Here is a 12,450-nt window from a genome sequence, read left to right on the forward strand (position 1 = left end):
GACGTACTTCGGGTAATTGCACTAAAAATGATCGGGATTCAGATTCACCTTCTCTGGCAAAGCTAATTCCAAATGGTTGTTTTGTTTCAGCTTCTAGATTTGCCTGCGAGAATCTGTTTTTTTTTAAACTTGCCCTGCTTGTTTGGGCTTTAGACTTGCCAGCCTAAAGCCCAAACAAGCAGGGCAAGATCTAGATAGTATAGTAAAAGTATGTGTTATATGTAGTTCTAGAAGTGCATGCTCTAACCAATGCAACCAAAAAACCGATCTGATAGAAGAGACTAAGCAATACATTTATACGTCAACATTATATAATAGTTATAAGTTCTTTATGTCACCTCTTGTAAGTGCTCACATGAATATAAGCACCTCTCTTGTACAAGGGCTTGGAAGATCCCTCGGTCAAAAAAAGAAAGGGACTTGGAGGACCTCAAGTCGTTAAACCCATTTTTCTGTACTCCCTCCCCTAAACAGGACTTTTGTATTGAAACTGTCGCCCTCCCTTCTCTGTTTTCTCATTGTTCTCCTTCCTGTGATCCTGTCTACTCGATGAACACACAAAGAACAACTTCACCAATTTCCTTTTTTTTAGCAGATTAAACGTTTCTTCAGCAATGTTAAGTGTGTAGGCCCGGCGTTAAACCCATATGCAGGCCCTGATGTTGCTTTGTTCAGCTCTAGTGAGAAAGAAGCCAATCATATCCTCGTATCATTTTATACTTTCAGTGAGAGAGAGAGTCAAACTATCAAGAACATACATAGTAGCATGTTTTCAGTATTACAGCTGCACAGAGTGTAACAACTTCACCAATCGAAGCGCCTGAAGAAAATTAACAATCAACAAACGAAATCTTCCATAATCTGCATTACCTGGCTTATTACACGCTTTTCATAAACAAGCTCCATACAAAACCAAGCCCCATGCCCCATGTTGCTCGCCAACCCAAAATCTATACAACAAACTTTGTTTTCAATATATAGGCCTCAAATATAAGCCATGCGACTGAAACACAGCACGCATAGCACCGCAAAGAATGAAAAATGTCACAACCCTTGGCAGGAAACTGTCAGCACAACGTTCTCCCAGGTTAGTACGCCCTTCTTCGGGTAGCGTCGCCACTATGGTCATGGCCATGAGTCCAGAAGGCTGCCCCCTACCCCGGTCCTCTTTGAAGTTGGAAGAAGATCTACTTGCACCAGGCTGATTTGGGCGGCCATCTGGATATGCACTGTGTGGCGAACAATCAAGCTTGCAGACTGTACTGCTGTTGCCGCCAGTCACTAGCACTGTATAGCTATCTTCGCTCACTGTGGAACGAGTGTTGCTGTCTATTGATGGCGCTCTCGCTTCCCGATGCTGGGCCGTCTACTTGGAGACGGTGTCTTGCCACAGCCAGCTAACCTCATCACTGTTGGTGAAATGAAATCAACATTCAATAAACTATTTCATGAGTCGACTTACTTAGGAGTAGGTTACAGAAGCTACACTTACCTCTTTCCCTCTCAAGCTCCTGGTCCAACTCCTCTTTCCATTTTCGTTGCCTCTCAGCAAAGCTGATGCTGTTCACAGGAATAGGTCCCCTATTAGATCATGTACCAGTTCTAGCAGAGATGCAGTGCACCTAAGGTTTTTGCATAGAATTTCTGTCATCGAAGCAAGGTTTAGGTATGTAAGCAAACCTTGGGCTATCTTGGACATCAATATGAACTTTATCCCCAAGCTCATTGAGCTGAGGGGAAGCTATTTCTCTCAAAATCCGGCTGCTATCTACACCGCCATCTCTTGAGAATTGCCTGCTGCAGCTTTCAGCCATCGTACTGCTATTCAAAATGGTATCACAAGGCGTTGCCACCGCTGGACCTCCCCTCATCTTACCTGGGGGCGACTTTCCACGAGGGGGTAGTTTCGGACTATTTATGAATTTACCATTGGAAGTTTGATCAACTCCATGAGAGCTCCCGGCATTCACTTTATTGTAGAATTCTTCATATAAAGGTGTTTGTAGCTTCTTCAGATCAAGGGCCTGGCGAGAAAACCAGCAAGTAGCATTTAAGTACTAGCAGTAAGGTACTGTATTTGTGTATTCTCATAAGTGTAAAGTACCTTCTCATCAAGAAATGCTTCTATTTTTGACTCGGTAAGTACATCGTCATCTTCACAACTTCCCTCGCAAGGGAAGGTAAAATCATTTTCGGTCATGCTGCTTTCAGGATGCTTGGCTAATCCACCAAATTCCCTCGACTGATGAGAACTTTGCTCTGGGCTCATGTCGTACTTGCTTTTCCAGTCATCATCAAATGGTTCAGACATAGGATTATAGCTCTGGAATTGACAGACCCAAGAATTAAACATGAGGACATAACAACTTCTTTCATATTTCGAATTTTGAAATGCAGAGTAAAAGATCAAACGAAATTCTTAGAGAAGTTAACAGCTGAAGCAAAACTCTTACAGATCCAACTGCTGGATGATCGTCTTTGTCAGCAAACTCACACATGTCATCATCATCACCGCCACCCTCCCATAGGGGTTTGATTTTAGATGATCTATTTGAATTAATTGTTGACCAGTTGCCAGAATGATTCAAACCCCTGGGAGCAATTAAATAAGTTGCAGTGTCACAAAAAGAAAACAAAAATGAGATTGTGTAGAATGGCATGAACTCAGGAATCACAGGAGTTACTTACATCTCTGTTGGCGCATCCGCATCATGTGCGAAAAGCTCATTCACAGAAGCATCCTGTGTCATTGTTTAGAGAGGTTAGATTAGTACTAAGCCAAACAAGCTGAGCAAGCGACGTGATTATGCCAGCAATCCAACCTTCTGTGCAGTACGATTGAGTAGCTGCCGGTCATCAAATTCTCCGGTCACAAACGGATGCTGCAAGAAGTCGTTTGAGATGTCACATTTACAAACAAACGAAAATAGCATCATCATACACTTAGAACCATAGACATGTTTAAGATGCAGGAAATCAAATTGAATGTACCTTCAATAAATCTGACGCGCTAGACCTCAGCTCTGGTTCCCTGGAATTAGAAAATTACCCACAGCAACAGATAAGAAAATCAGAAAACTTCAGTTGCAAGTAGTTTTGTAATGCTTTCAGACAAAATATTAGTGAGGTGAAAGATATGACAACAACAGGCATACTTCTGCAAGCATTTCAGCAGAAAATCTTTAGCCTCTGGTGATATATGTTCAGGTATTGGTGGGTGCGACTTTGTGGTTCCAACATGAAATAGAAGCGCAACCTGAAAAACATTTTGTTAGTGCAATGAATAACCAAAAATAAAACAACTTTTAGGACCTGGGAGGACAAAAGTTTACCTCCTGATACTGCTGGCTCCATGGTGGTTTACCAGTAGCCATTTCAATGACTGTGCATCCCACACTCCAGATATCTGCAGAGCTGATAGATTGGAAGGGTGGGGATCAGCTCATAAAATAAGAACAAATAGAGAATGAGATGAATGAAATAGTTTTTTGTACATTAGAATAATCTTATACTCCCTTAGTTGTTAGTACAAATTAGATATCCATAAGAATCTTTTTTTTAGGTAAACACCCATAAGAATCTATTGAAGACAACAACAGGTGTGTATATTAAAGCTACAAATTAAATATTAGCCGATTATCTCACAATAAGAAATACTGTTGCTGCTTGCTGCTCAGCTTGTTCTGTGCTTGGTCAAAATAAGGCATAAATAAACTAATACATCAAAATGGAACTGTAAGGCCATGTGGGTAACTCGGGAGGTAGACATATTGTTCTGACCAAGTAGTGCTTTCGTGCTTCCCCAAAATCTAGTAGTGGTCTAGTGGATAGTTCCAATCCAGGTTCATGATTTGGTATAAAATTTCCATTTTCCAAGTTATCAACTTACCACTGAAGTAGGGAAACTTTTAGCATTTTTTTATTTTTTAAAAGTATTGGAAAAATATAGAACTAAAATATGGTACTCTGGGATTAATAATTAGTGCATAGGCAAAGGCCTATCCAAATTCAAAAACAAAGGCAAGAAATAAAGTACTGGAAGCGTTTCACATACAAGGTATGCCCACTCCCCACAATGACTTCAGGTGCCATCCAGTGTGGCGTGCCTTTCATCGTTTTAGCTGCTGTCATAGTAGCCTGACACCAAAGCATTGAACATTGTCGTTAAGTACATTGACATGGGAATAACTTGCACAAAGAAAACACACAGTGACAAATAAATCATGACATCTAATAATCACAGATAAAGTTGTAGCAGGCGGGTAACTTATATACAATGATGTTGCAACACAAGTGCGGACAGTTATCAATGATACGGTGCACAAGGGTCTTTCCATGAAATTGATAATCATATTATCATAAGTTACGAGGATTGGCACTGCAGCATATGTTACCCCGCAAGAAAATAAGAGGGGGAAATAACAAACATGTTATCCTTGGGACCATCCTATTTTGTTATCCCTGGGACCATCCTATTTTGATTAAGCCTGCTTGGAACCAAACTCACACTTCCATGTTTCATGCACACAGGTAGTCAAGAGCAATAAATAAGAATCTATAATCTGATGGCATAATTAGACAGGAAAGGTTTAGCATTTGCTATTCTGTTGTAAATTATTGTTTTGATCACTTGACAAGCACATGAAGGCTTTATTTCTTCCAAGCTATTATACTCGACCTTAACAGCATATTGAACATCAATCTTACCAACTTGGCAACTTGCTTAGATGCCCCAAAATCGGCAAGTTTAATGCAGCCTTTGTTATCAACAAGAATGTTTGCACCCTGAATTAAAAACAATCCCATGATCATCAAGATAATTAGCATAACCAAACAATCAATGACACAAAGATTCTAGTATATTCAGGCTTCAGAGTTTTTACCTTAATGTCTCTGTGTATTATTGCATTGCTATGCAGATATTCCAACCCTTGCAAAATCTGCCTAGTATACTTCCTAATGACCTGATCAAAATACGCAACGAATCAGTTTCTCTTCTGCGAGTCAAATCACAGAAAACCGCATGATTGATGGTTACTTACTGCCTCCGGAAATGAACCGAGTTTTCCAAGAAGCGACTGGATAGACCCTCCAGGAACAAACTCCAGCAGGATGTTCAGTGTGTCTTCCTCACGGACAGTCCCGAGGTACCTCTTCTCAAACCACAGGAAGTAGATCAAACAATTGCAGTCTAGCAGTCAAGTATAGAGTATCTAAAATGTAATCGATCTTTCATCTACTCACCACAATATTGGGGTGCGAAAGGTTCTTGAGGAGCTTCACTTCTTCCTCAAGTTCTCTTATATGCGCCTAATCGTAGAAACAAAAGCCACAAATCACCTCACATAAAGGAAAGCCTCAACAACTAAATTGGTAACCAAATCGGTCGGAGAAGTGCTACTCACTTGGGCCTTCTCCCGGGTCGCGTTGGTGCTCCCGATCAAAACCTGGAACCAAAAATCAAACAAGGGAGAGAGTTAGTCTGACGAATGACTCCAAGTCTCCAGACAGTAGAAACCAGATCACAAAATCGCGAAATCCCGGCACCTGCTTTACTGCGAGTAGCTCGCCGGTGTCCAGGTTCATCCCGAGGTAGACCTGCCCGAATGCGCCGGAGCCGATCATCTCACCCTTCCGCCACCGGATCGGCGGGATCTCACCCGCTCGGCCGCCCCCGTCGGCGGGCACGGGCGTCGGCGGCAGCAGGCGGCGCGGCGGCGAGGGGCTCTTGGAGATGAGCCCGAGCAGCCCCATCCCCCTCGACTTGCGGAGGCAGGAGCTGATCCGGACGCCGATACCCCCGGCAGGGCCCCCGCCGAGGGGGCCCGCCGGGGGCTCCGGGGGCGCGGCGGCGCTGGTGCGGAAGTTGATGGATCGGCGCACGGAGTCGAACAGATCGTGGAACCCGGCGCCGCCGCCGGGGCCAGCGGCGTCCCGTCGCATGGCCCGCGGTCTAGGCTTGGGCGCGCACCTTCGGTGTCGTGTCGGCGGCGGCGTCGGATGGTGGGGTGGGGATCGAATCGGGGGGGAGTGGGGGAGGATGGAGGCGCCGCTCTCGGCTGCGGGATTTTGAAATTCTGGGGTTTGCGGGGGCGGTGAATGGACCTAGATGCCCCTCGCGACCGTTAGGCGTGGCGAGGAATCGGCTTTGGGGGTGGGAGTACGTACGTGTGGCCGCGTTGATTAACCGGGGGAGCGCTGTGCGCCAGGAACGGGTGCCACGTCAGGTCAAGTGGACAGGGAAAAGAAGGCGCTGCTGCCATGAAGCTCAGCCAGTTCAAATCCATACTAAATCAGCCACACTTGCTTCTTCCGTTTCTAAATATAAGTACTCCTAGATTTTAATAAAGACTACATACAGATGTATATAGACATTTTGAAGAATACGTTTACTCATTTGCTTCGTATGTAGTTCACGTTGAAATCTTTTAAAAAAAAACTTATATTTAAGAACGGACGGAGCATTTTGGGATGAAGAGAGTACGAAACTCTAAAGCATTTTGATATCCAATTATTTTTATAATAGACAAAATACTGGATATGTGAGTGCGCATGTGAGAAAGTAGACATGAATAATGCAGAAAATGACTCACATATATTGATGTGGATATCCCATTGATGCATAAACAAGAGTTGTGGCGTCAAATTTAGTTAACTTATTCACATTTCAATTTCCCATGGATTCAATGTGAAAATATCAATGATTCAAATGGTAATTTCATATGGCTACATATTTGCTTAGTATTCCATTGCGCTACTAAAGAATTTAGGGTGGATCTAATTTCGTGATCCTCGTGGCCCGCTCCCCTCCTCTAATGGATCAAGTCTACCAAGCCTAGCGTATGGGCTTGAGGTGTAAATACAATTGGCAAGTATGGCCCACCATATTACTTGGGGACTCGCTCATAAGAGCGGTACATGATCATCAAGAAATCATCCTCAAGTATACAATTTCTCAAATTGTATATTAAAAATATATTTTTGCATAAACAAACTTTTGGTTTGTAATAAAATGGTTAGGTGTGTACATTTTTTAGTACTTCTAACATGTTTATTGTGGAACTTATGGGTCCATCTAAACAATTTAGACACTTCAGAATATATCGAAAAGAGGGAGAGACATTTAGTCCATAATTGGGATGAGGGGGAGACATTTAGTCCAATGCCAACAAAAATGACCAGACGGAATTGGGAAGGGAGGAGGCTCTTTTTCTTTTTACTATGTATTGCAGTGCAAAAGCCCCATTGTCCTTTATTAATAAAGCACAAGGAAAAAGTCCAATACAAGTATTTACACACCTACCTCTAGAAAACATGAAAGAAAGAAAACCAAAAGCATCTAGACTAAGGCATAGAGGAATTCCATCTCAATAGGCCCTCTATGTATTTACATTTGATCGTGTGAGACAAAAGTGTTATGTCTTGAAGGAAATTTCTTCTCCAAGCAACAAATCTCGGTGCTTCATTTATGAATACTTCCGATTCCTCACAATCCAAATGTTCCAGGCAGCAGTAAAAACTACTTCAGAGAAGAATGGCTTATCAAAAGCATCCCTGAACTCCTTGACCATTTGAAACCAAGAACCATTGGGCTGCATCACCCAAGAAATTTGTAGATAGTTCCATACTCTCTGACTGAAGTTACATTCAAAGAACATATGTGATCTATCTTCATGAACCAACATAGGACATAAAACACAGGTACCATCATCCACATGCCAATGTCATCTCTGAAGCATATCACTTGTATTTAGTATGTCCATTAAAAGTAGCCATCCGAACACCTTTATCTTGAGAATGCATGAACATCTCCAGATCCATTTGAATATTTGATCCACCTGTTTGTGCTCAAATTCATCAGGTAAATGACTGACACTATAATGCCTGATATGGTGGACCATGTCCAAACATCTGACATGTTTGCATTTAAAGAAATATTCTCCAATATTCCAGACATCTACTACAATTCCTGAAAAGCTTGTGCTGAAAGGAGTGAATTAAACAAACCGGGCAAATCCACAGTATTGACCACATCATGGACAAACACTTTGCCATCGGTAACATAAGAAAACAACCTGGGGAATCTATCTCTAAGGGTTGGTACATTGTTTTGTTTAGCCAAGTGTCTGACCAGTACAACACTGAAATTCCATCATTTACCTAAAATAGTATCATAAGGAGATATATATAAACAACACCAACACCTTGGCCATTGCTACGAATTGAACCATCAAAACATAATCTCCATAGTACTGGAGAGACAAGGTTAATATCAATATTATGCATGTCATAAATCCAAAGCTCAGTAATAAAACCAACAATAATTTGGCCTCTCATGGACTTGAAAGATTTGTAGGCCAAATTGTATTAAGTCAAAGCATAAGCCCACTCACCAAATTTTCTATGAATTTGTCTATGCAAAATATTTTTAATGGCACCAGTCATAATGTCTCATCTCCATGCAAGCATAATATATGTATAAGTATAGATTTCAAACGCGTACCTTGTCTCGCTCTCCAATCGAACTAAGGATGATGTTAGGGTACTACACCGGCCATACTTTGACATATTCTTAGGACGATATATAAATATCGACCATTAACATAAGGTACATCTAAACTTTATCCACCAAAGCATGTACAGCCTAAATAAACAAATGAAATGACAAATCAAATATTTTGGCCATTTGGATCAGCAATAAACTTGTAGCTAATCAAATATATAGTGATTTGATAATACCATTTCATGATATAAGAAATCATATTGCATCCATGGATCTAAATAAGCCCATGGAGGGTGACCGGTTGTACATGTGGATGAATTTCATGGCAAAGACATCAATGGCATGTTTGGTGAATATCGATGATGTGCTTGCCGAAGATTTTGATGGGTTGATGCAAACCTTTGGTTTAATTGTTTTTGGCTTCCATCCTCCTCTTTCTTCACTTTTCTAACACTTGTTGCAATAGAAGGTCGCACATCATTTTTATTTTGACTGCCCCTCTTGGGAACCCATGCCATGTTCTTCTTTTTGAGCTCTTGTGCACTAAGCTTTTGTAATTCCTTCTTTTTCCAATATTATAAGACGAGTGGGTGACTCGGCTGTGATTTTATTTCAAGAATTGGTAATTCTGTTTTGGCCTTGTGCACTCTCAACTTCTTCCCTTCAGATTTGGCACTTTGATTTTTAACAATTGATTGCTTCACTTCTTTGCCTTTTGTAGCCAATGTTAACTCTTTAATTTGCTCTTTTACATTTGAGATCAAATCTGAAGTAGCACTCTTACGACCATCTCTTTTAATGTGGTAAACTTGCTTGACCACCTCTTTCTTCTTCCTTGAGCTCCAGACCGATTCCTTATAATTAAAACGGTCTTTGACATGCAATTGTTTAAATGTCGATCTTCTCGAAGCTGCATAATATTGGTGAGATTGTCTAAAATAAGATGGAGAATGTGCCCTTGTATCATACATGTCCCATGATGGATATGGATCTACATGAGCACAGGGAGGCATCCATGTCATTGGCATCGTTGCCCAAAATAAGGATATGAATATGTTGCATTAAAATTCTCACTTTGCTAATACCGATCCTCATACTTGTGCCTTGGGGGTGATCATGATTTCTTTGCATGATTTGGTCGATAAGCATTCTTCTCTTCACTCTTCTTTTGATATTTATCCAATAGTTCATCGAAGGTGATTTTTGATCTCTTACACTTGCGCTTATTTCGGCCCTTGTTTTCTTTTGGTTTGCTTTCATCCATCATTGGATTTGCTTGCTGCCCCCCAGTCCTGGGCGTCTTCATTGTAGTTTTGACTGAATTCTCACCCTCAAGATTATGTTCATTATGCTCTTCAACAACTTCTCTTCTTGAAAGCTTGATCCCATCACCTGCAGTTTTTACCTTCTCTTTAAACGGATCGGCTTGAAGCAGCCGATGGATAATTTTTTTGCCATCGGGACCAATTGGATTAGACTGATCATCTCTTGGTGTTTCAACAAATTTCAATCATCCTTTTTCAATGGATGATTTAACTATTTGACGAAACATGTTGCAATCCTCGAAATTATGCTTGAACAAATCATGCAACTTACAATACATTCGTCCATGGATAGATGGTTAGACATTGTGATCAACAATTCTAATATAATTATGTCTCAACAACAAATCAAAGATTTGATCACACATGTTTGAATTGAAGGTCTAATTTTCATTCTCTAGTCGATCTTGTTATGAGAACAACTTTGGAATCAAGCACATGAATGGTTCAGATTTGGCATCTTCCCATTCAGCTATGAATTCTCTTCTGCATTCTTTTTCTGATGTCATTGGGTAAGATATTATACTAACATCAGTTTTCTCAAAAGAATTTAACCTTGGCTTTAAGTTTCTGAAATAAAAATAGTTAGAACATACATGCCTCAATTGAGACCAAGTGTAATCCAAGTATGAAATAAGCAAAGCTACCCATGTAGTATAAACTTAAAATAAAATAACGAGGAAAGCTTCGATTGTAATAATTTTTCACTATCGGTCTTTCTGAATGGTGCAATATGTTGACCGATATGTTTTGTGACAATTTGATTGCTAACAAATAAATTACCCTCTTATTGGTCTCTCAATATTGCTTATGAAGATTTTTCTAGTAGATGCATCAATAACAAAGTTATGACCAAATCGGAATATAGGTAAATTACTTGCTAAACATACCTCTTCAATTAGGTTGGTAGAGCATGATGGTGATGTGACTTGAACAATATCTTGATCCGTCTTTGGATGGCTCCCCAACGCTTTTTCATGACCCTTTTCTTGATTTCATGCATCTTTACTTTGAAGATCCTTGTAAACTAAACTTTGTTTGGCTACTTGTTATTGTCCTTAAGGCTTGTCCATTTCTGTGGCACGCAACTCTTTGGATTTGATGGACTCGGAGTATATACTACTTGATTCAGCTTTTTCAACCGAAGCACTTTCATATTCTGAATCACCCTTCTTTTCATTGATTCTACCAATTGGCAATGCTTCTTTTATTTGAGCCAATTCTTTTAATGTTTGTTTCTGCTGGCGAGCGGCAAAATTGGCTTTAAGCTTTTTCTCAATTTCAGCCCACTCTGGATATGATTGCCCCCTAATGCTTTTACATTCTTTCGGCAATGACACACGGGTGTTGCCGAAACTTTGCAATTGTATAGGGGGTTTATAATATGATGTAGTACTAGGTGAAGGCATATGCATTAATGTAAAACCTTATTTTTGCTCGCAAATTTTATCAATTGGCAAAGATTCATCTTTTTGTAAAACTCTAGCTTTTACTGCATTATAATCATGAACTAATCCCTTATCATGCTCTTCAAGGCAAAGAGCACAAATCTTGTTATTTTGGGCTATATACCTTTTAAATGTAGCCACTTCCCAATCTATAAGGGATTGCTCCACAATACTTTTAGATTCTTTCGGCAATGAGGTGTTGCCGAAATTATGCAATTGCATAGAGGATGCATTATATGCTACAATATTAGATGATGGCATGTGCACTCCTGTAAAATCTTCACTTGTTCCGTTATGACCATGAAGGTGCGGAGCCAAATTATGAGCATCTATAGTTGTATATGGTGCCGAAAAATCACTAACATGAGGTGTAGCATATGACGGTTGAGAGTAACTGGTCGAATAGCTAGTAGTAGGATGGTCAATTCTCCCATCCATCGGCATGTTTGAACAAGTATATTGCAAATTAGTTGCCGATGACTAAAAAGGTGAAACACTTTGTCGCATGCTATTGGAAGTTCCTACAAGAGGTGTTCAACTTGATTGACCAAACTCATCATGTTGTTCATTGTCATAATGATTTCTGGGGTTGCCGGTGCATGAGAGTTGGAGTACATATGGTGCATGTTACTAGTATCATAAGATGTTGAAGCATGCAAATTACTTTGAATCGGCCCTTGAATGTAATTAGATGCATGATTAAAAAAACTTGGGCCGGCCGATAGAGTATATTCATTGAATGATCTAGTAACAGCATATGAATTATTTGCATCTACACACGGGGATTGAGTATTCATATTACCTTTATAGATTGCAAACCCTAGACGATGATCTCTTCATAGCAAGAACGGGCTAGAGACCATTCAAAGCTTCATCCTCTAGTGGAGTCGCCAAAAAGTGTGCTTGCACACGAACACGTCACTATGTACTCTCGACACCGGGGATGATGCACCGCAACTCACGTCGAAGGAGACCCGCCGGAAGCGCGGTGCGCAAGCAGTCCGGTGGGTGCTTTTGAAGACCCGAAAACCCCACACGCCCGGGAGGGACCCCGTCAGGACGCGCGGAGGCTATGGGCTGCCCTAGGTGAACCTAATCGCCCCTAGGGCCTCGTGGATCGCCACCCTACGAGCGAAGAACGAGAAGAGGACGAACTAGGGTTAAGGAGAAAAGATAA

General features: G+C 40.9%; 1 protein-coding gene across 1 annotated transcript; it reads right to left on the bottom strand.

Annotated features, from left to right (window-relative positions):
- Nucleotides 1-825: 825 nt before the first annotated feature.
- LOC119309280 (mitogen-activated protein kinase kinase kinase NPK1-like) lies at nucleotides 826-6,057 on the bottom strand. Its single transcript, XM_037585307.1, has 17 exons — nucleotides 5,548-6,057; nucleotides 5,406-5,447; nucleotides 5,245-5,310; nucleotides 5,043-5,153; nucleotides 4,884-4,964; nucleotides 4,708-4,785; nucleotides 4,055-4,137; nucleotides 3,333-3,414; nucleotides 3,156-3,256; nucleotides 2,992-3,031; nucleotides 2,823-2,882; nucleotides 2,689-2,741; nucleotides 2,454-2,592; nucleotides 2,105-2,323; nucleotides 1,681-2,024; nucleotides 1,493-1,560; nucleotides 826-1,409 (listed from the first exon to the last, which is right to left on the bottom strand). The coding sequence occupies exons 1-17, from the start codon at nucleotides 5,941-5,943 to the stop codon at nucleotides 1,330-1,332; spliced, it is 2,043 nt and encodes a 680-aa protein (XP_037441204.1). The 5' UTR covers nucleotides 5,944-6,057; the 3' UTR covers nucleotides 826-1,329.
- Nucleotides 6,058-12,450: the final 6,393 nt, after the last annotated feature.

Source organism: Triticum dicoccoides, chromosome 5B, assembly GCF_002162155.2.
Source record: "Triticum dicoccoides isolate Atlit2015 ecotype Zavitan chromosome 5B, WEW_v2.0, whole genome shotgun sequence".
NCBI lineage: Eukaryota > Viridiplantae > Streptophyta > Magnoliopsida > Poales > Poaceae > Triticum > Triticum dicoccoides.

Bases quoted from the DNA above. Each gene is read 5' to 3' on its own strand.
- LOC119309280 (XM_037585307.1), bottom strand. From the start codon at position 5,943: ATGCGACGGGACGCCGCTGGCCCCGGCGGCGGCGCCGGGTTCCACGAT. The intron at 3,415-4,054 runs GTATGTGAAACG...CCAATCTATCAG, and splicing joins GTGGGGAGTGGGCATACCTT to CTCTGCAGATATCTGGAGTG. The intron at 2,742-2,822 runs GTTGGATTGCTG...ACAATGACACAG, and splicing joins TCAATCGTACTGCACAGAAG to GATGCTTCTGTGAATGAGCT.